Consider the following 20,791-nt stretch of genomic DNA (forward strand, 5'->3'; position numbering starts at 1 on the left):
TCGAACTTGGGTCCTTGTGCTTGCAAGGCAGGCAGCAGAACCACTGAGCTAAGTCCCTGGCCCTATTCTTTGGATTTTTAGAAGTTCTTTCTGCTTAAATGAACAAGTTGTCATGTATGGAAGATAAATCTTAAACTGGAGACCGTTTGTAGTTCTGCCCAAATACCAGATAGCACTATAAGTTGACCTCTTCTATAGCATTCTAACATTCCTAGTCCGTTCTGTCTCCTTTGAATTTTTCTGGGGTTATTTCTATATTATAGTTTGCTTTAAATCTTAAGTTTGAAAATTTGAAAAATTTGATTTTTATAACTTGAATGTCTAATAGCACAGTTTTCAAGTTTTTCTGGTCTGGATACCATTAGATTAGCTAACCCCTTTTTTCCCTCAAGTTGAGATAAACAATATATTACCTCTTAAAAATAGAATAAACCCCTAAGAATAGGGTACTTTTCCCTTTTTCCATCATACTGTTCCTGTTTTTATTTTTACTATGTTGTTTAGTTCTTCTGTTTCCGAATAGCCTTTTGTTTCCTCATTTTGTTTTTGGTCACACTTAATATGATTGGAAAAATAAAGCTCTGGCCCACAGTCTATATTTTTATAGGCAGAAAATTAAATTGCATTGGGAATTTTTAATGTGCTATGTTCAAACCATATTCATTCCAAATAAGATACTGAATTTTATTTTTTAAAGTTGCCTGATTATTTCACACCCTAAGCCTCAAAAGTAGTTTTACATATTCTTCCAACATTAACAGGGGCTAGTTAACAGTGTCATGATTAAAGTCATGTGTTTTGGGGAATGTCTAATGAAAGAGAACCATTTATAATTGGAAAATTTTGAAGACTTTATATAAGTAACTATTATCACCCTGAGGAAAAAAATGAATATAGTTGTCTCATATAAAAAAAAAATTGAATGACATTTAAACAAAATATTTGTATGGGCTAATTGCCTAGGGTTTCATTCTGCCAACTGATTTAAGTAGATAAATTATGAACTAAACACCAGCTGGTACTATTATTTCTGAATATGCATAAATACTCATTCTAATCAAGTATAAAGGACAGAGAAAGGAGTTACTTTCCAGTGAGCATTTGCCACCAGGAAAATTTTTATGACAGTTACCTTTTGAAACTCTTCACTATACTTCTGCTTGCAAGTTTTTAAAACAAATGCTGTAAAGCTCACCTATCCCTGCCACATGTTCTCTTGAGTGCCTTTCGAAGGGCAGTTTTAGCCTTAGGACTGTACGTCCGTATTGCAGAGGATTTTACAGAGGATTTTAAAAGTACTTGCTAATGATAAGAGTAATATTTTATTAAAATGTTTGTGTTTACTTTGGTATAATCTTAGTGCTAAATGACTTAGTTATTAGTGCCTAATTCTGAGACCCTAGTGAGACTCAAGCACTATGCTGGGTGCAGTGTATGCAGCTTCTGTCCCCTTAAGAAAAGGTTCAGCCAAAGGTGGGATTTAGTGGTGAGTAGTTTTAGCAGGATACATTTGTAATCTTAACCTCAGGCCAAACTAGGTAGGAGTACTAAATTGGGGCGTGAATTGTCAGTAACCACTCTAGGGATGCCAGAAAACTAAAAGCAGAAATATCATCTGGGGAAATTTGCTGCTTTCTGGTTTTAATGAGAATGATACTGTTTTGCTAATGAACTAAGTAAGCCTAGTATTTTATAAAAATGCCCTTAAATAAAATCAAGTAGCTCCAAATGTCCATCAATAGGAGAATAAAATGTGGTATATCTTTTGGCTGTTAAAAAAAAACCAGATCACCTTATAAGTGAACGTTCAATACATCGAGAAGCTAATTAAAGAAGGCAGACACAAAACCCACATATTGTGTGATTTCATTCATATGAAATGTAAGTATAGGTAGCTCTGTAGAGATAGAAAGCAAGTTACTGGTTGCCAGGGACTGTCGGAAGTAGAAAATCGAGTGTTACTGCTTAAAGAGAACAGGGTTTCTTTGAGACCAGTAAACGTGTCCTAAAAAAGTGATGTGATAGTTCCGGGTGGGCCGGACAGTGGCTACTGCTGCTACTCCGCGATGGTCGCGCCATGGCGGATGAGTAGCTGGAGGCGCTGGCGAAGCAGAGGCTGGCTGAGCAGAGGCTGGCTGAGCTACAGGCGAAACACGGGGAGCCTAATGATGCAGCACAACAGGAAGCAAAGCACAGGGAAGCAGAAATGAGAAACAGTATCTTAGGGCAAGTTCTGGATCAATCAGCCCCGGCCAGGTTAAGTAACTTAGCACTTGTAAAGCCTGAAAAAACGAAAGCAATAGAGAATTACCTTATATAGATGGCAAAGTATGGACAGCTAAGTGGGAAGGTCTCAGAACAAAATTTAATAGAAATCCTTGAAAAAGTGAGCCAACAAACAGAAAAGAAAACAACAGTTAAATTCAACAGAAGAAAAGTAATGGACTCTGATGAAGATGATTACTGAACTAAAAATGTTTAGAGACTGACACTTAATGGAACAGTTTTAGGGCAGAAGTTAAAATTTGTTTAAATGTTTACTTTGTTTTCTCTATATGCCTTTAAAAAAATAAACTTGTTATGCAAAATAAAGTTGTTTTAGTATCACACACACAAAAAAGCGATGATCCTAGATTGTACACTTACCATCATTAAAATGGTGAATTTTATGTTGTATTTTACTACTATTTGAAAACCTCAAAAAAGCAGTGATTAGAATTTTCTTGCTGTGATGAAACCATAAGAAATTTATAACAAACCCGTAGATCAGTGTGCTTTTGTTTTTCATCGACTTCAGATTGCCTGGGAATGAGTTAGGGTTTTGAAGCTTTTGTCTCATGTCTAGTCTAACTAGTCTAATTGATGAAACAATGATTTCCAAAGCTGGGAGTGAGGAAAGTTTTGTTGGACTACAGAAAACTATGGTTAAGTAGGAAAAATGCTAGCTAATTCACTGCCTAACAGTGGTCTTCATCAATCCCTGTGGGGAGTAACCTCTAGGCTGCAGTCAGCTGTAGACTGTTTGCTCACACACAGCAATTTATTGATAAGACTTGGGATAACAACCAGAGCCATTGTTTGTGTAATCCTGTACCTGGTGACCTCATTTCCCTAATTGTTTGCATGTTATCTGAAACTGTCAGAGATAAATTTTCCAGAAATTGAAGTATTTGCAAAGTATATGACACGAGGGTGCTCTGGCCTGTGTGTGCATTTGTTTTAGTTTTATACTTTATCTTAATAATTTACTTCATATGACATAGCTTCTGTTGATGATGGCAGATTCAGGTTAAAATGAGTTACCCTAATTTTGAAAAATATTAAAACAGTATTAGGTTGTGTTTCCTGGTACACATTAGAAGTCAGTCAAAACAATGCAAGAGAGCCTGCCTGGTTTTTTGATACCTGGCATCCCATAGAACATTTTTTAAAGGACTTCATTTCAGCTCTAAATTATCTGTGAATATATTGTTCCTTTTTTTAAAGTGTTGTGAATTTAAATATAAAGCACTACTTTTCCTTTAAAATAGAATTTTTGTACAAACATTTAATTTCTGGTTGTGTACGTAATATGATGTTAATTGCCTCTATCCAACCCCCTACCCTCTTGTCTAGATAACCAGAAGCTTTGGAATCTGGATTTCCTTTCATTCCCTTACTTGGGAAGCTAGTTTCCTGTGTTTGCCTAATGGTTTTGCTTTCCTTCCCATTTCTTCCTCTGTCTCATTCTTTCCTACCCTCAGGCTGTTTTTGTGCATTTCTGTCTTCTGTATCTCTATATAGGCAGCTGGTTTTAAGAAGACATTCTGCTTTATTTCCCCTTTAGGTTATTAACTAAGTATTCTTCACTGATCCTTATCTGTATTCAATTAATTTCCTCAGCTAACCTCCTACAAGGTTCTTAGCTTACAAAAGCCCAGGATTCTTCCTTAAACTCTCACCCTCAATGGTCAAAAAGGAACCCATTGTTCTAAAGGGTAGCTAATATACTTTACCCACCATTGTAGTTTTGGGGGTAAAGGGGGTCAGAAGTCTTGGCTTCTAATCATTTCTTCTAAAACTATTAATCTGAACTTGAAAGGCACTAACTCTTCTATTTCACACCTATAAAATGATAGTAGCAATGTTGGGAGTGGGTAGTGATATTGTCATGGCTACTTGAAAACTTTTGTGAAGTCACTTTTTTACCCTGTCAAAGGTTCTTAGTAGAAGAAACAATAAACTTTTTTTTTAATCTGTTAACTTTTGAAAGCTCAAAGTAGTTGATTAGGCTCAGTATGAGATACCTTAGAAAGTAGACTATAGGTCATGGGTATCATATGGCCACTTCCTCATTTTTTGGAGGCTTTCTGCATTGGGAGAGGATACAGCCACTCTGCCTAGAAAATGTTCCCCAAATTCTTCACATACTTCCTCTTTTTATAGCCATGGAAGTAGAATTAGGAAGTAACTGGGTTTCTCATTCTCCTTCTGCCTCATGCATCACCAACCTGGAGTGATCTAATAACTCACTTTCTCTACTTACATACTTACGCAGAAGTGTTCTTTTGGGTAAAATTAAGTCTTGATGTCACTAAGGCCCATAGTATCTTATCTCAGAATGAAATCAGACCTTCTCAGTAATAGTAAAAAAATGATGAGTACTGAGCAGTCAATATGTGCCAGGCACTTTGTACGTATTACTTCATTTAGTCTTTCCCATAATTTATTAGTGTCATGATTATGGTCCTTGGATGATAGAAGGAACAACTTAAATGCACTTCCAGGACCAAAGTCTTGAATCTTTCATGCAGGACTTCTGGGATTCCTCTACCCCTTCCCTTAGTGGCAATTTCAGATTCTTAACTGTTGTCCACAAGCATCTACTTCCAACTTACCCAGCTTTCTGTTTGATCATTCTTGTTACATGTAGATGGAAACTAGAAACCTGTTTTCTTACAACTAGACATTTCACATGCATGTATCCTTTTTCTATCCCTCATTTCTCTGAATCCCAGGGCCACCTTCCGCGCTTTTTTGACTTTCCTCAATCTTGATCACACCCTTTCCAGCTGCCCGCATACCTGGCAAATAGGACAAACCCTGAGCTTAAGTCCTACCCCCTCACTAGATTAATGATCCTGGCCAAGTTTCATTTAATTTTGCCTCGGTTATGGTATCCACACTTACATAAATGAATATATCAATATCATAATTTTAATAGTTGTATAATATTGTTGGACATGTGGGAAGCCTTTGAATTTTTGCTGTTACCGACCATAAAGAACTTCAGAATTTTTCACATTTATGTTTGTGTTTAAAGTAGAATTATTTCAAGAGCTATGCACATTAAAAGAAAACAAACTATCAGATTTCTATTTGCATTCTGCTTTAGGAATTGGCTTTCACCTATTTTTCCTCCCTTAGAATATGGAGGGCATTAAAATACATTGAGCAGCAATTATAAGAACGTAATGTTAATTATTCCACTGTTGCAAGAAGGTAAAATGGGGCTGTTTCTATAGTGATATTTTGAGAACTGATATTCCTAATGTATTTCAGACATTAAATGCAAAGTCCCAAGACACTTAAATTTAGGTAGCTAGCACTTTGAGAAGGGATCCTGGGCCCCTCCTTGGCACAAGTTTAACAAGTGAAACTTTACAGCTTTAGTTGTGATATAGACACACTTGCCACCCAGAGTTGGGATACACCGGCTTATCTCCCCTTTGGTACCTCCATGAGGACCACTGTGAAGAAAGCACTAATGAAATGAAACTGTCTAAAGTCAAGAAGACTAAATGGTGACACCTTTAAAAAGATATCTGATCCTGTTGGATTCTCACTACAGGATGGTAGGCTTGGTGTCCAGATGCCAAGTGAGCCACACCCAGGGTCCTTGAATAGCTGCACTTTGCAGGCCTCTTGTGCACTCAGTGGGCTTCCCTTGTCACTGCCTGAGAGACCTTCTTCTTATAGACCCACAGTATATGTTGTTTGCCAGCCTTCCCCAAAGTTGCTCTCCTCTTCTCTCAAGGCATTTTGTTTACCTGATTCTAGTAGATATTAGTAGTAAATCTGTGTCTCAATCATCAAAGCTTGGAATTAAACCTTTCTTTGTAGACTTCCTAGTGCCTAGCAGGCAAGCCAGTCAGGTTTGCTCGTTTATTTACTTCATGGAAAGTCCTTCAAAGTACTGTTAGTTAAGCATCCTATGTTTTCCTGCCTTGCCTCTTAAAATTTCAACTGTTCTTGATTTTATATCAATTTTACAAGTAATTTGTTCCTTTTTTCTCCAGGCAGCATAATTCGTTGTATGAGGCGCCTAGAAGAATTGCTTCGACAAATGTGTCAGGCTGCAAAAGCCATTGGAAACACTGAGCTGGAAAATAAATTTGCTGAAGGTCAGTATCACATTCATAAGCTTTTTTAGTAATTTAGGAAAATCTTGTGAGACTTGAGCCATCAACACAACCTAGGACACTAGAGGACTACCTAGTATTTCTATAAAATTTTAGAGGGTCTATTGGGAAAAAGTCTTGAGATTTCAGTATTTATGCTCATTTTCATGTATTTTATTTTGCACTTACTATCTGGCATTGTTTTTAAGCACCAGGGCAGTGTTGGTGAACCTATGGCACTCGTGCTACAGCCCACTATTTATCATTGAAAGCTCTAAAACGTTTGCCATCACTGCACTAAGGGATGCAGCAGTAAACAAAATGAAATCCCTGCTTCCATGGAGCTTACAAACAAGTCCATAATTAATATACCACATGGTCCTTAGTCTACAACTGGGATGGGGGAGGGTTTCCAGGAAAAAGAGAATTGGGAGATAGATGAGGTGGTCCAGTAGCCTCCAGGCAAAAGATGACATTTAGGGGACAGGGATTTAGCTCAGTGGTTCTGCCACCTGCCTCGCAAGTGCAAGGTCCCAAGTTCGATATCCAGTACCAAAAAAAAGTGACATTTAAGACCCTTTAGATATGCTTGGTATATTGAGCAACGGCAAGAGGCAAGTGTGTCTAGAACAGCATGAGCAGCGGGTAGAAATAGGAATTTTGGGGGAGAAAGGAAATGACATTGCCCCAGCCATTATTCTGCAGTGATTGAAGGTTCAGAAAAGTGATGTGCTGCAGCATTTTTTTAAATAAAAGTATTTCTTGCTGTTGCATTAAGGATAGGCCCATAGAATAGCCAGGTGGAGGCAGGGAGACCAGATGAAAGTGATAGTAATGGGGAACATACCATGCTTGTAAATAGTTTTGTCGCTTCCTCATGGCCAAGCCAAGACTATGAAGTAAAGAATCAAAGAATGGAAGCCCACTGTGTTGGTCTAAGTCAGTCAGTGCTAGTGATTTCTGCTAACTTAGGTGTTAATATTAGCTTATGTTTCCACGTGGTTAGTACAGGCAGGCCTAATCACTCAGTTTAAGTCTAGGTATGAAATTTATATTTGTCCTGCCTTAGTCCAATAAGAATTCTGTGTGATAACTAAAAATAATATATTGTCTTCTGATGTAGGGTAAAAATCCATGCTTTCTGGATCAGTTAACTTCATTTGATAGCCTAATCCTTCCCAGAATGTCTTTTCAAATAGTTTTAGATACACAAGCCCCCCAACATAGTACTTCAAAATCAAAAAAACAGGGGTCTGGTCTCTAAGTTTTCTACCTCTTAAATGGATGTTGTAGATGACTTAAATGGATGTTCTAAGATTTTTTTATTTTCTAGATTGTTTTCTCACCAATTCAATCAGGTTTATTGTGCATCTTTAAAGCCTCAGCAAAAAAGTAACATGCTTTGTATGTAATCTTAAAAGTTGAAACCTTATTTTCTTTTCTCTTAGGAATCACCAAAATCAAGAGAGATATTGTGTTTGCTGCAAGCCTGTACTTATAAAGAGGTTAAGGAATGTGAAACTTTAAAATTATTCACCACCTGATTACATTTGACTGCACATGCTTCAAAGTATTTATGTGGTTCTTCATCTCAAGAAAGTTGTCCACAAACATTTTAATATGTATTATATTTAAATCAGTCATCCTAAGAAAGCGTATTACATACACATATGTACATAAGCATTACATTTTTTAATAAAAATGTATAGGTGGGGCATTTTTTTAGTGGAAGGCTTGAAATTTTTTGAATGAACTTCAGGTATTAAGCATTGTGTTAACTGGAACTATTTACACAAATAAAGTGGGCATCCAAGAGGTATAGTAGCAGCAGTCCCATAAATGCCTGTACACCAAGAAGAAGGGTACATCTTCTTGCCTTCTGGTTGCAGTTGTTTTTCTTTAGAAAGCAGACCAGCTTCATCTGCCACCTTGCCACCCTTTAAGGCCGGTGATTGCTCCGGTAGTGATTTCCTGCCGTTGGTGTTTCATGCAGAGTTGTATGTGAGTCCTCCTCTTTTCTTTCTTTAAAAGGGGAATTCCTCTCCTTGAAGAAATCTGATACATATACAGCCTAGATAGAACAAGTTATATTTAGAACAGGACAAAATATTTTAACAGTACAATTCAGTTTGAAATCTGCACGCAAAGTTGAAACAAGCACTTTCCCAAGATAAATATAAACAAGAGAATATCCACTGGATGGTACATATTCAGGATGTAAAAAAAGTTAGTGCCAATAGGAGTATTTTCAAAGGATATTATTACAAATAAGAGTTGCTTTATTCATCTTACCAATAGCTTCATCCTACACTAAGACTTAATGAGTTATTCTTCATGTAAATTTTTTTCAGTTCATACCAAGAAATACTGTTTATAGTCAGAGGCTTTTACAATAAAAATACTAAAATTTTTCCAACTTTTGCAGAGTAACCTGGTTTTTACCTATCTTTAATGTTACCTTTTTTTTTTTTTTTTGGTACTGGGGATCGAACTCGGCTCCTTGTGCTTGCACAGCAGGTGGCAAAACCACTGAGCTAAATCCCCAGCCAACATTAGCATTTTTAATAGAAAATACTAAGTTGTTTTCTACTTTTTCATAGTTTTCTCACTAGAGATTTTTTTTTTTTTCTTTTGGTTTTTTGAGATAGGGTGTGCTATGTGGTTCAGGCTAGCCTTGAACTCACTATGTAGCCCAGGCTGGCCTTGAACTTGGAGCAATCCTCCTACCCCTCAGCCTCCAGAGTGCTGGGATTACAGGCATGCACCACCAGGCCTGGCTTGAGAGTTTTTTTCTATTTACCCAAATATTTAATAGTATCAAAATGTAGGCTGCTGCCCTGTATACTTACAACTAATATTGCAACTATAGCTCCTTGAATAAGTCCAGTCAACACATCACTCCAGTGGTGTTTGTAATCAGAAACTCGAGAAAGGCCCACATAAATGGATACAGCAACAAGACCAAATTGCAGTGTAGGGCGTAAGAGTCTTGCCCAATCTCCCTTCATCCTGGCTTGAAGATAAAGCTAATAGAAAAGAATAAAGAAAATGATTTATTTAACATGCTACCCGAGAACAGTGTTTTATAAAGTATTACACCTCTAAAGAGTTGGCATTAAAAGGTTATCAAAATACTATTATACATGGAATAGGACTTTAGGCAAGCATTCTTGTACTCATTAATGCCTAAAACAGCATTGCTCTGGTAGCTTGTGATTAGAAGAGGGTGGATCCTCCCCTTGCAATTTGTGCTATAATTCTTTTTTTTTTGGACTGGGGATTGAACTCGGGACCTTGTCCTTGAAAGGCAGGTGGCAGAGCCACTGAGCTAAATCCCCAGCCCCTCCTGTGCTATAATTCTGATGGTCAAAAGCAATGTTCTTTTTTTTTTTTTTTTTTGGTACCCGGGACTGAACTTGGGACCTTGCGCTTTCGAGGCAGGCACCGGAACCACTGAGCTAAATCCCTGGCCCATGCAAAGGCAGTGTTCTTATTAGTTATGAGTCTTGGAATAAAATGTTAGCATTCTGAGTTTGTTATTACCCTGGGCCAGATTTCTGTTTTCTATCCAGACTGTCTAGAGATTATTTGCCTAATACCAATTTACTTGAGAGCTCTGCTAGCCTCAAACATATTAAAAAGGGCAACTGAGCCAGGCTGACAGTGTATGCCTGTAGTCCCAGCACTTAGGAGGCTGAGGCAGGAGGATCATTGCAAGTTTGAGGCCAGCCTGAACTGCGTAGCGAGACCCTGTCTCAAAAGGGGGACAGGCAAATGAAACTAAATCGTCTGTATACAAAATATAATCATCTACCTAAATAAGTCAGACAGCTTGGAGTACAGTCACAATCAGCAAAGGAATTTGTTCTTTCAACAACACCCATACCCTTTTCTGTACCCTACTCAGATCTGAGAATTTCCCCTTTCTCATATCTACCAGATTTTTTTTTTTTTTCCTGGTACTGGGGATTGAACTCAGGACCTTGCACTTGAGAGGCAGGTGGCAGAACCACTGAGCTGAATCCCCAGGCCCTTGTTCAATAATTCTTTAGACTTAATTAAATGCAGTCCTCCTCAAACAATGTACCTTGCTCTGCCCATTGACACTGCCTATTTAAAATGTACACAATGTACTACCAGACCTCTGGGTGCTGCTGTGGGTGTTGTCAGCAGCTGGCAAAAACCCAGAGGTTGTCTAATTTTGTCAAGTATATAGTATAAACATCTAGTTCTAAAGGCACATAACAGTTTGTCTGACTTATTAGCTAGTTTTAAGTTCTACTGGCTTTCACCAGCTTTACCCCTTACTTTTACTTCTTTTTCAAGATACTGGAGAAAAACTATTAAGAGCCCTGTCTCGATTCATTTTAATTTTGCAGTAACTGGAAGCTATTCATTTTCAAAGAGAAGGTAGGTGGCCTGCAGACATGTTAAGAATTAGTTTGCCCACATTTATTCCATTGAGGATGTTGGTTCCCAAAGAAAAGAATTAACATTCACTATGGATCAGTAATCAAATGTGCTCTAACACACTTCACATGAAACCTTTACCCTGTAAGTAACTGGTTTTCTCCTTAAATATCTACCTAAATATTTCTCCCATCAGTGAAACATTGACGGTGGACCCAGAAATTATGTCACTGAAGGGAGTTGTGAAATCTCCTAATTGTGTTCCTACTCCTAATCTTACACTGTAGACTCTGACTTCTCTGGTGACAAGTGGCCGTGACTTGAAGGCCATTTGTGGTCACAGAACTGTGTTTAGCTCTGGGAGAAACTGGCTAATTGAGAGTGCTTCCTATTTGGTGTGCTGTGTTTCCTGGGGCTCAGGAACTCAGTGCGGCCCTGCAAAGGCTAAGGCCCTGCTCTTCCTATGAGGATTCTTCCATTTCATTTTGAGCCCAAGGAAGTAAAACAGTTTCTTGAACCTTAGCTTACTTGAGTTTCATAGTTGACAGGCCCAGAACTCCAGACTTTGGCTTCTATCCCCCAGGCCAAAGGTCTCCTACTGAGTAGGCTCAATGGCCTCAAGAGAGCACAGTAATGGTGGCTCCACTTCCAAAGCCTGTTTTCAGGCTCAGCTATACAAGTCTAAGATCCCACCCTATCTATACACTAAGGAATTCGCTTTCTCTATTGCTTACTTTCCAAAATGTTCACCTCTTGACTATCATCTCCTTTCCCACTCTTTCACTTTTTAACTTTTCATAAAGTTTATGACTTTTTGAAATTGGTTTATCCTTTCAGAGCAAGGAACTGAAAGTCTGTGGCTGCTGTTTTTATCCTAAACACACCAGAATGTATCCTCCCCAGAAGAAAGAAAATGACTCCTAAGAAGTGGCATTACTTAAGGTGTTTGTATGCCAGGAAACATAGCTTCTGGTTCCACTGGCATTACTGTACATCATCCATGATTTTGGCCGAAGCAAGTACATGGCATGACTTCCTTTAAAAGGAAGTCTCTGTTCCTCCATGTTTCCCTAACTACCAAAGGGAAACCCAATAACTGAAGTTTTGAGGCACTGTTCTTAGTACAAGAAACAGGAACAGAACACATGCTTTAATGTTAGCTAGTAGTAACAGGGTTCACTAGGTCCTTGCCTTCACAAACTCCACTCTTCCCCTTCCCTGTACATGCCATTTACTTAAAGATAACATACACTGAACACATTCTGGGTAAGACCGTCAGTTGCCTGCCTTTTAAAGAGTTACACAAACTTAATTCCTTGTCCAATATGGAGTGTGGCGTCAGGCTCAGCAGTAGTGCCTGTTATTTTGTAGTTCCCCTTCTAAAGGAAATTGCCTGAGTAGACAGACACAACAGAAGGGGTGAGCCCTATTTGGACGATGTCATCCTGCCTTCTCTTCTGGGAGAGCACTGCCTAGATGACTAGATGCACTAGGCCTCACCAAGAGTTGTGCTGGGCTACTCTCCCTCAGGAATTCCTCCTGAAAGTATGAAGATATGCTCTACTTGAGAAGTTGTAGAAAGGGCACCTAATGGGTACATGATAGGTTATTTGCAAACTAAAGTTATGAGGAAGCAAAAGCTACCATTAGGCAAAGAATAAGCCATTTACTTAAAAAGAAGGGAACAGGGGCCGGGGATTTAGCTCAGTGGTTCTGCCACCTGCCTCGAAAGCACAAGGTCCTGAGTTCGATCTCCAGTACCAAAAAAAAAAAAAAAAAGGGAACAGAGTGGCAGCTACCCTGTGAAAACTCAAGTGGCCCATGAGACAGGTTCAGTTCCTGTTGGACACTGGTTTTTTGGATATCTTTCTTCACTATAAACCTCTTTTCTTTTAGGAGGTCCAAGGGAATCTGCTGCTTAGAACCAAAAGATAAAGCCAATTAAGAACTTCCCCTATGTGCATAACCAAAACCCTCTTTAAAATTTGGATTTCTGAGACTAAAATGATTATAGAATTTTAAGAAAGGGCCGGGATGTTACTCAGCAGCACAGGACCTGGCTGCTAATTGTGAGGTCCTGAGTTAGACTGCCGGTATCAAAAAAAAAAAAAAATCACTGAGAGGGAAACTGATGTTTTTATAAACCTGAATTCAAAGAGCAAGAAGAAACAAAATCCCAGGAGTACAAACTTACTGTATTGGCCTAAGCCAAACAGCTCATTTGCCTCAGCTCTCCCCAGGTCTGTCAAGAAAGGTTCTTCGCACTTCTGGCCAGTCTAACTGATCTGGTAACCTGCAGTTTTTTGGTGTGGGACAGCAGAAGGGCAGAACAGAGGCAGTAACTTGCAGTTCTTTGCATCAGGGCTCCCAGGAGACAAAGCCTTCTGACTGCTGTGGCAATATCCTTGTGACCCCATGCAGACCAGCAAGGGAAACAAACACAGCTGGCAGGGATCCAATCATGATGGGTGGTTTTGTAATTAGGGTTATCCAAAGTGTTCAAGTTAGAGAGGAAGACTCTCTCCCTGGCTGTGGTAAAGAGGGAAGGAGAAAAGACCTAGTCCAGGAAGCCACACTAATAAGAGATTTGCGGCAGTGATCTAATTGTTAAAGAGGAAATGAAAGGAATTAACCTAGCAGCCCGAGACAAGGAGAATAGTTGGAAAGAATCCCTAGTTAGCTGCTCATACAAAAAGACTTCCCTTCCTTGCTTGGAAAGGATGACTCCCTCCACTCCCTCCCCCTCTCAAATTTGAACACTGTCCTAAAATACTATCAAGAGTCTTAACAGTCTTGCTTACAAAAGGAACACCAGAGCCTGCCACCACTGCCACCCCTGCTGTAACAGGTAAATGACTCTAGAATTGGAAAGAGACACGGGAGTTTCCAAAAGCACAAATTTAGAAAGAAGACTTAATGAAAAAGATACAGCATATACTTGACTAACATTCGCACTCCTTCCCCCTACTTTAATCTATACATAAAAAAGTCAACCTCAAGGCCTCAAAAGGAAACCACCACTAGGCCTCTCTTTTCTCATCTCTAATAAAAGTTTGCTTGAGCCTTCGGAGACTCAAAGCAAGAACGCAGCAAATCAAGTAGCACCACTGAGTGTGCTGAGAAGAATGAGCCTTGGAAACCCACTAGCCTTCAAGAATGCACCTATCGAAATCAGGTGTCACTACTGGCTCTTGTGAAAAGGTAAGTTCCAAGTACGGTTTTTGCCTACATGAAGAGCAAAATAAACTGCTCTTTCTGGTAGGGCTCCCCTAGTCAGAAAACCCCAGGTGAGTGTCACTACCCAATGCAGGGTCAAGTGTTCTCTCTCATGAATAGATACAAGCCCCTCTCCAGTAATATTAAAGAACTAAATAAAAGCTGCTTAGTTGGGATATCACTAGAGATTATACCCACAATTTCTTATTCCTTAAGGCAGTAAGGAGAAAAGGAGTCAACTTGCTCAAAAAATCAGATATTCAAACCTAAAGAGGGTATAGGAAACTGGCCGGTCCAGCTGCAACCAGCAGATGCTCTGCTGAGAAGTGCAGTCACCTCGTAATCTAAGCAGATCAACACTTGAGGTGTTGCGAAGAGCTCCACCGTAGTTCTACAGAGTACATAAACACCTGGTCAGAATAAATAGTGAAGAATTTGTTGCATAGGGCCACACATGAAAATATTTAGAAGGTGTACACTTCATTTACATAAAAACTACACATTTTTAAAAATTCAAATTCAACGTCTGTGACACTACATGAACATTTTACTATCACTAAAGGGTACTGCTTTGGCCTGAATATTGGTGCCCCCCAAATTCCACAGGTTAAAATCTTAACCCTCAAGGTGGTGATAGGAGGTGGGGCTTTGGGAAGTGATTAGATCATGGGGCAAAGCCCTCATGAAAGGCATCAGTGCTCTTTTAAGAGACCCTGGAGAGTGCTCCTGCTTCTCCCAAGAGATGACCACAGCAGGGTCAGTTTGCAACCACAGAGAGGGTCTTTGTCAGAACCTGAGCGTGCCACTATGCTGCTTACACATGTAAATTTCAGATCTGCTTAATACATTTTTGTTGTTTATAAGCCATCCAGTTTGTAGTGATTGATTATAGCTGCTCAAACTGAGGACATAACAATTTTGGGCTAAAATTTCTGAAAAAACATTTGGCATCTATTAAAGGCATCTCACTTTTTAAATCATTGTTGAATAATATACTTTCTGAAGCTGGTTTACTTTTACTTTGTTCCTTGTTGGCTAAACTTGGTAACACTTAATTGCAAAGTGTATTGTCTCACAGTCCCTTAATACTCTATACTCTTAACATAAGGGGTTTACCCCACCCTCATTTTAAAAAGTCAAAGGGTCAGTTTGCAACCAGTTATTCCTGGACTGGAGGTAGCTCAGTGGTAAAGGGCTTGCCTAATATGTGCAAGGCCCTGCGTTCAGTCTTCTTCACCACACACACAAAGTTATTTTTAAAAAGTAAGAATATATGATCTACAAAGCCTAAGTCTTTGTTATTTGACATTTTATTGGGGAAAAAAATTGCTGACCCCTGAACTAGACTAACGGCATGCTCAACAGAAAGAAATACACCTTGGTCAACTTACTTTGAAACACTGCCTCTAAGACCAAGCCCAGCAAAATAAACTGATTGTCCCACCTACACTGGATAAACCGTAATGTAGGCCTCACTGTACTCTTCTCTGGGCTTCAACTTCACCATCTTTAGGACTCATGCAATTCCTAAATTTACATCTTGATCCTACCACCTTAGGCAGGATTCTTGTGGGCTGTGAGTAATGAGTTCTTCATTTGCCCAATACTGGGCATTACTATACATTGTAGGAAACATCTTCATGAAATATTAGCAATACTGGTAACAGGATCAGTGCTAAATAAGGAATTGTATGAATCCAAGAGAGGGTGGTAGATAGGTGGGTGGCACTCTAAACACAGGAGGAGTAAGGCCAAGGAGGAATTTTGTGGCAGGGAAGAGAATATAGGATAGAGCCAGGAAAAGTATTTTAGTACATTCCTCACACCTATAGCATGGCTGTTCTGAATAATCACATAAATTTGGAATCTTTGGCATCTGACCAAATGTAAGGGATGTCACCAAGCTTGTAAACTGGCTACGCACAAAGCAGCTGTGCCCTAAGTTCCCACCAGCCCAGGTGCTTTTCACTGGTACTAACTCCTTGGCACTGTGAGTTTGCAGGGCTGGGCTGCCTGCCAAAGTAGAAGCACAATGGCCAGGGTGTTTGCTTTAAGAGACATTTTTAACTACACGGTAATTTGGTAGTGTCAGGAATTCTTCAGGAATTAAATGACTACATCTCCACCCAAATCTGGGACTGACCTATGGTGCCAAGATGCCCAGGGAAATACGATGAGTCACTGCCTAAGGAATTTGGAGGAGAGAGGTTAAATGTTGTATATAAATACAGAAAGCTGGAAAGCAAGAAGACATCTGTGTATTCAAGACTGAAATCAAAGCTGGGGCCTATGTCCTAATCAAGTAAATATTTCCACTGCCTAGAGTCAGATGCTACTGTAGAGTTCCTCTTCTTCAGAAAAGCCTTGGTGTATAACAAACCTATTTATATAGACTTTTCTTTCATTAAAATTTACATCTAAATGGCGCACAGTGATCCTTTTAGCAAATTATGGTTGAGGTCATTTTCCCTGTGTGTATATTTCTAAGAAGGAGCTTAGAAATAGGCCCTGGCAGATCCACAGAGCCGGCCTGCCACTCAGGCCCTCTGTAACAGTCATGCCATCCTGTCTACTTGAGGTTCATGTTTCATAAAAGAGACCTCAAAACAAGTTTCTATTTGAATATACAGATGCAACAGATGCTTTTGGAGAAGGAGAGAACAGAAAATGGTAAGAGCTGAAGTATGGTATAGCTGAGACTTTATAATTAAAAAGTTGGTCAAAGTTACCTGCCAGATCTGCATCACCCAACCTTCAAATAAACTGAGCTTGAGTTCAGATCAAGTAATCAGGAAAGCAAGGGCACCTGATTGTCAAGAGGTGTGGCCTACAGAGCTCACAGGCCTTATGTGGCCCTTTCCAACCCCTACTCCCTATCTGACCTCTTCATGGAAATTATTAGAGTCAAAAGTAAAAACAGCATAAACAGCATAAAGTGCAAATCATCAGTATTAACCAAAGCAGATTCCTGGGTCTCTCAATAAGGAAGGAAGACACACATGAGTGAATTACAACAACAAAAGATGCCCTGTGGGTCTGGTTCTGCAGCCTATGAAGCATGTCCACACTTTAAAAGCCATTCAGTATAGTCACAAACTTATGCTGTGGAGAAAGTTACCAGGATATTGTGGCTCTCATCATTACCTAGCCTTCTCCTTCTCTAATGCCCTAATTTGTTTTTAAAGGCTCCTTTTAGAAACTTAGCAGTTTCCAAAAAAAGGTAAATGAAGAGAGGAAATTAGAATAGTATTTGCTATTAATTGCCTTTAAGTAAGTCACATTTCCCATGGCACATCAAAAACATTTGAGTGTGTGTTTTAAAAAGGAAGCCCTAAATTGTGAATCTGTACCCTTTGCTTCCTCACAAAATTAAATTAACATAAGATGAAAGCCTTGCAGTTTCCAGAAATGCAGGAGAAGCCAAAAGTGAGTTTGTAATGGTTTCATGAATTTGAATTTCATATAACATCTGCAATTTTTACATTGGTTTCACTTTGAAATTTGGTTTTTCAAATAAAAGCAAGATTCAGGTAAAGTTGACTTAAAATTTCCTCTGAAACAAAACTAACTCCCAACAGTCTTAGTATTCTATAGCATGGATTTTTAAAAGCCGATCTTTAAAAATTCATACAGCACTTAATGTGATCAAATAAAAAAAAAAACCAGGAATCTGCAAATTTACATGGAATACAACTATATAAAAATCTACTTTTAAAGCAAATTAAGATACAGAAGTTATAGCTGGTCTGTTAGGGTAGAGATCCTCCCCACCCTGTGCTGATAATACACTATACAGTAGAATATATAATTTTATAAGCAATTTATATTTAAATAAAAGACATTTAAAAAATAAAAATTCAAAGACCCCTTGAATGTGTCCTAAAGCCTGATCTTCTATTCATTACTCTAGTAGAAAACTACATATTCATTTGCAGCTCAATAAGCAAAATGGAGGTACAGATACTTTATGTCTCCTCACTACCAGCATGGTATAATGCAAATGCAACTCAGCATGCTGCTCTACAGGCTAGTGATCAGAACTGGACTTGGGAGTCACACAGACGACAACTCACACAAGTGCAAAACCCTGATCCCGTGGAAGGCAGTCTAGGAAATATTTCCAAAAGTGAAAGGCAAACAAAATCTGCTCAAATAGAAGCAGCAACAGCTGTCTTCACGTCCAGTAACCAAAGCTCAACCCCTCTTCACATCAGATAGCAAGAGGAAGAAGAGCGACTGCTGCACCAGGTAAGGCCATGCCCCACTAGGAGACTCCAGCAATTCGGAGAGGTGACCTGCTCTGAGGATACAGAAACTGCCAGAAAATGACCCAAGGTAAAAGCAAAGGAGTAGCAGTGCAGCAGGAGACTTGCCGATGGTCTTAGGCATCAGCCACACAGCACAGGAAAAGACGCCCACCCCACATAGCACATATACCCCAACCCTCAGGAGACAAGTACTTACTGCCACGAAGACCATGCAGTACATGGAGAATGAAGAATGGCCTGAGTAGAAGGACAATCTATATGAGAAAGAAAAGAAATGTTAATTTTCTCTCAGAGGCCGACAATTTTTTTCCTTCTGTTGGTGGGGCCAAGAATCCAGGGCTTCACACATGCTAGGCAAGTGCTCTACTCCTGAGCTTCCATCTCCCGCCAGAAACTATCTTGATTTCATAAATTTCCTTAGCTTCAAAGAGCATACAGTTCTCTCCCTCCACATTTCAAAGTTAGAAGGATGAGGGTGGAGAGACAATTAAGACAGGAACATGGAGTCCAAGGAGGGTCTCAGGTCAGATTTCTATACAGTATCATTTTATTGAAATTTTCAGGATGGGTAATGAATCATCATGAACAAGTCTGCCAAACATTTCTACAGACGTCAGGGGAGTAATACTAGGTGGCATAAAAGGCCATGATTTTATTACATGAAAATTTATATGACCATGACTGAAGTTTTATTTTCCACTTGCAAAGTCTGCCTCTAAATAACGTAATCCCTCCTTTGGAACACATCGGAAGTCAATCATTTTTTTCCATCTGTATTAATATTTTACATTTTAGATGGAGACATATCTTGCCTTAAGATTTCCCAACAGATCAAGTGCTTTCCTGTGGAACATAAATTGTGCACCAACAGTCCTCTAGCAGATGAACATCTCTTTCAATATTAAAGTGTAAAAATATCTGAGTGCAAAATGTATAGCACTTTTAAAAAAGAAAAAGCTGATTAACATTCAAGAACTAAGTTCTGCTTCCACAGACTTAGCCATTAAAGATGCTCATGCAAATAATTCAAACTTTTTTCCTGACTGCTTTCTCTACACAAGAATAAGAACATCTAAGTATTTTATTGATTGCATTCTGCCTTACTCAAAAGAATTTAAGGGCAATGTTGGTTCCCTGGATTTAGAGAAAAGACCCCCTATAAAACATACTAAGAAAGTCATGTGGAAGTCTGGCAGCTGACCATGAATGGGAAAATAAAGGTTATTAAGTATATAGTGATGATGACTCAACCGAGAATTTGTTTTTCCTATCATGAATTTTTATTGTATTTTTTTGCAATATATTCTGAGAATCTTCTCCAGGTACTGCTAAGGAGGCTGAGGCAGGAAGATCACAGGTTTAAGGCCAGTCTCGGCGCCTTAGTGAGAACCTGTCTCAAATTTGAAAAGGACTGGGTATGAAGCTCAATAATAGAGCACCTGCCTAGCATGTGCAAGGCCCTGGGTTCAATCCCCAGTGCCAGAGAAAAGAAAACAAAGAGAATTTGTAATTCCAGTGCTGCCCAGGAATTATGTAATTAATCCTCACAATTATTCTGGCTTTAATCTATGTGAAATCAAAATAAATCAATCACTTTTTAGCCTTACTGTTTGGAACAAAGAGTGAAGTACTAAAATCCTATTTTAAATTAGGTAATTAGATTAAGAGTTCTGAACATTTTACAGTTGGTTTCAGTAAGTTATACTGAAGGAATTATAAATTAAAAGTGAATTTCAGGGACTGTCAAAGTCCATCAAGCCAACCTAACCGTGATCACAGAAATACTGTATTCTCAAACTCAAATGATTTAGCTTCACTAAATCTTGTATCTTATACACAAAATCATAAATTACAACCTAACAGTTTATTGGGCAGAGAGTGATTTCATTAGTTGAAAAAAGTGGTTTATATTTTGTAATGCTGAATATATAAACATTTTTATTCAAGATACAGTCAGCCAAGAAATCTGCCTATGACTTTGACAGGGATTAAAAGCAGTAACTATTCAATCTCAGTTTCTGAGTTTTCACCATAGTAATTTATCAAATATATCATAGTAATATGAACTTTCACTACAGATAAAAAGAGAAGTAATAAGAAAGCAGAAAATTATAAATTCAAATAATTCCTATTCCACACAAATCTAATTCTATTCAAGTCTCTAAGAGATAAAGTCCTGGAGTTAGCGTATTTCCATAATTCACAAATGAACTAAATAACTGGATGGTTTAATAAAACTTATAGAGTAGTCCAAATACAAACTGTTTTCATATAATAACTTCAACTGAACTGTTGCAGATTTTGGCCCGTGCTAAGAACCATACCCTTAAATTTTAACCAATGTTAGATTTTAACTAATTCCGGACTAACACCTCACTTCACTATAACACTCAGATAAAGATACAGTAACACTGTAAGCAAGCTTTCCATCAAATCTTAGGAAAATGTTTTCAGAGAGAAAGTTTCTAGAGATAAAAATGTATTTTCAGGGCTGGGGATTTAGCTCAGTGGCACAGT

General features: G+C 38.7%; 2 protein-coding genes and 1 pseudogene across 8 annotated transcripts in view; 2 read left to right on the top strand and 1 right to left on the bottom strand.

The window, feature by feature from the left end:
• The window catches only part of Mtrex (Mtr4 exosome RNA helicase), a 96,768-nt gene extending 88,671 nt beyond the window's left edge, over positions 1–8,097 (top strand). Inside the window, exons 26-27 of the mRNA XM_004848514.4 lie at positions 6,279–6,383; positions 7,829–8,097. Coding sequence (XP_004848571.1) covers positions 6,279–6,383; positions 7,829–7,881 — 158 coding nt within the window. The 3' untranslated portion in view covers positions 7,882–8,097. The remainder of the gene's footprint in view (positions 1–6,278; positions 6,384–7,828) is intronic.
• LOC147824566 (programmed cell death protein 5 pseudogene) lies at positions 1,945–2,607 on the top strand (annotated as a pseudogene).
• The window catches only part of Plpp1 (phospholipid phosphatase 1), an 88,290-nt gene continuing 75,488 nt past the window's right edge, over positions 7,990–20,791 (bottom strand). For all 7 annotated transcript variants that reach the window (XM_004848515.4, XM_087189380.1, XM_004848516.4 and 4 more), the window contains 3 exons: positions 18,471–18,528; positions 9,230–9,406; positions 7,990–8,451 (listed from right to left, as the gene is read on the bottom strand). In XM_004848515.4, coding sequence (XP_004848572.1) covers positions 8,320–8,451; positions 9,230–9,406; positions 18,471–18,528 — 367 coding nt within the window. In that variant the 3' untranslated portion in view covers positions 7,990–8,319. The remainder of the gene's footprint in view (positions 8,452–9,229; positions 9,407–18,470; positions 18,529–20,791) is intronic.

This window comes from Heterocephalus glaber, unplaced genomic scaffold (assembly GCF_053883595.1).
Source record: "Heterocephalus glaber isolate CG9 unplaced genomic scaffold, H.glaber_assembly_v1.0 deba00001538, whole genome shotgun sequence".
NCBI lineage: Eukaryota > Metazoa > Chordata > Mammalia > Rodentia > Bathyergidae > Heterocephalus > Heterocephalus glaber.